This window comes from Dufourea novaeangliae, unplaced genomic scaffold (assembly GCF_001272555.1).
Source record: "Dufourea novaeangliae isolate 0120121106 unplaced genomic scaffold, ASM127255v1 scaffold265, whole genome shotgun sequence".
NCBI lineage: Eukaryota > Metazoa > Arthropoda > Insecta > Hymenoptera > Halictidae > Dufourea > Dufourea novaeangliae.
The window spans coordinates 21,775-24,342 of record NW_015374135.1 but is presented as its reverse complement, the minus strand read 5'-3'; the positions used below and the strand labels follow the sequence as shown (position 1 = coordinate 24,342).

The window sequence follows — 2,568 nt, the reverse complement described above, 5'->3', positions numbered from 1 at the left end:
AAATGTTCGTTAAAAAGTGGTGGAGGGGGTTTTGTAATAAAGCATGCAATAAAATATATAAATCTTCAAAATTGAAATTATTCTAAATAGAATTAAGAAACATTTAATCATAACGAAGAATAATGATTCACAAATAAATATTATTAAAAGACAAACATCAAAAAGGTATTTTAAAATAAACTTTTACTTGATATGTTTTTCCTTGACTTTAATTTTGCAAAATCCTGTATCAAATCTTTTAAATCGATAGATTTTACTCATTCAAATTCAACTGGTAAAGGTGCTAAAGATGATGACAGAAAATCAGACTACGAAGGAGTCTATGATAAGTGAAACATCCAGGAAGAAGGTGAAAAGCATCGAAGATTATGTATTTTCATATTGATATAGATTCATATTGATTTCATACAAGTATAATCAAACAAAAAAGTGAACAGGTTATTAAAGGCGATACAAACAAGCCAATTATAAACTGTCCTACATAGTGGCATTTCATATTTAATATGTTAGAATGTCTCATTGAATTAAAAGAATGCTGCGATGAGACAAATAAGGACCAATATGCGCATACACAGGATCGTCAGAAGTTGCCAATATTGTACGTTATTTAATTATTTCATGCACATACATTCTTCGACATTGTTCTTTTAAGTTTTGCGTCGTAAATATATAATGAAATATATCTTCAAAAATGTAATGAACTGAAAAAATTATGAGTAAATATCGGTAAATATACCAGTATTTTTATACAGCGGTATAATATCATATCCGTATTTTCGTATTTCGATTTCTATTAGGGTTTTGAAGGTACAACCGAAAAATATCGATACAATACCAAAGGTATACCGAAACCGATATTACGGAAAACCGAAATATATACCGGTATAATACCGGTATTTTACAGGGACTTCTACCGAAACATAAAATACCGGTACTATACCGGTGTTACGTCCGTAACGAATTGCTACGACCATCTCCTGTTCCCGGGGATAAATTATTAAACTATTAGAGTGTTTGACAAAACCCAGAAATTATCCCCGAGCGTTAGCCGGGCGTTTCCACACTGTGCATGCTTGGGCCACCCAGGGTTACCGTAATAAATTAAGTACGAACCGAGACGTACAACTGGAAGTGCGGAAATCTTCGAGGACTTGTCCTTCGAAAATTTCTGAACATCGGGGTGTTGCGTCTGGACTATGTCTCCGGAGCTTTCTCACGTTGGAGAAATCGCGCGGTGCCTGGAGTCTGGAGTTGGCTCAGCACGTGGTAGTGGTGGGAAATTACCCCGAGACGTTCGGCATTGGATTTTTACAGAAAAAACCCCGAGGACAGGGGGTGGAAACGGGCATCTTAAAAAGGCTCGAACTGGAGAGCTCGGCGCCAGTTTTAGACAATCAGTTGTCGAGTCACCTCGTTATATTACCAGTCACTCGAACGTGTATTTTAAACATTTAACACAAATCAGTAAAGATTTTAATATCAATAAATCTCTTAACATTTATTTCTCCCTACACCATCGAAGTCCCTATCACAGGATAAATTCCTTAAATGGATTGACCGAAACAGGGGACAAGCAAAAATTTAGTCGTGATAAATTCGCAACACGAACCCATCCCCCGAGCCCATTGTCACCAACGCGTCGGTAAAATCCAATCGAAGGAGAATTCATTGTTCGTGTTCATCGAGTACCTGAGGAGTTTGAAACATGAGTTCAAGCACTTGTTACAAGTGTAACCAGATAGGGCACTTTGCACGAGAGTGTCCACAAGGCGGTGGTGGTGGAGGCGCCGGTGGTGGTAGAAGTGACCGTGGATATGACCATGGAGGCGGTTATGGACGCGATCGTGACAAATGCAACCAATTTGGACACTATGCACGTGACTGCAAAGAGGTTCAGGATGTTTGCTACCGTTGTAACGGTGGTGGACACTTCGCAAAAGATTGCAAACAGATAAAGTGATATTCCTTCGTTCACCTTCAGATATTAACAAAATATCTATCTACATTATTATAAAATTCTGATAACACACACCACACCATGAACATTTTGGTATTGTTCCCTTTGAAGCAATGTATACAAGTAAACCAGTGATTGCCCATAACTCAGATGGTCCAATAGAATTCATGATTTCTGGAAAAACTGGATTTTTAGTTGATGTATTGGGTGATACAGTTGCTTCACAACTAGCATATTTGATTAAAAATTCAACTGTCCTGAATGAATTTGGTATTTCGGGTAAAACCACATTTATATAAACTTTTAGTTTTGTTGCACTTAGTACTCAGTTAAATAAAACATTTGGAAACGTAATTAGCAATAGGAAAGAAGATTGAAATTACAACAACTGAACTTTTATACATTACAAGTTTGACTTGTTACATTGTAATTATATTTTTTTATATCAAGCAAATATATGGTAATTGTGACAAAGAAAAGAAAAAAAAAAAGGAAAAAAAAGGCATATTTAATCCGATTAAATATTGTCTGGAGAATGATCAAGCCTGAGCTTCAAGGAAGGCCTATACTTACTTTAAAGCAGCTATGCCGCCAAATTAAGCAAATATGGA

At 36.2% G+C, this 2,568-nt stretch overlaps 1 protein-coding gene across 1 annotated transcript; it reads left to right on the top strand.

Annotated features, from left to right (window-relative positions):
- The first annotated feature begins 1,621 nt into the window (after positions 1 to 1,621).
- LOC107191254 (CCHC-type zinc finger protein CG3800-like) lies at positions 1,622 to 2,162 on the top strand. Its single transcript, XM_015580244.1, has one exon. The coding sequence runs from the start codon at positions 1,706 to 1,708 to the stop codon at positions 1,958 to 1,960; it is 255 nt and encodes an 84-aa protein (XP_015435730.1). The 5' UTR covers positions 1,622 to 1,705; the 3' UTR covers positions 1,961 to 2,162.
- The last annotated feature ends 406 nt before the right edge of the window (positions 2,163 to 2,568 follow it).

Bases quoted from the DNA above. Each gene is read 5' to 3' on its own strand.
- LOC107191254 (XM_015580244.1), top strand. From the start codon at position 1,706: ATGAGTTCAAGCACTTGTTACAAGTGTAACCAGATAGGGCACTTTGCA.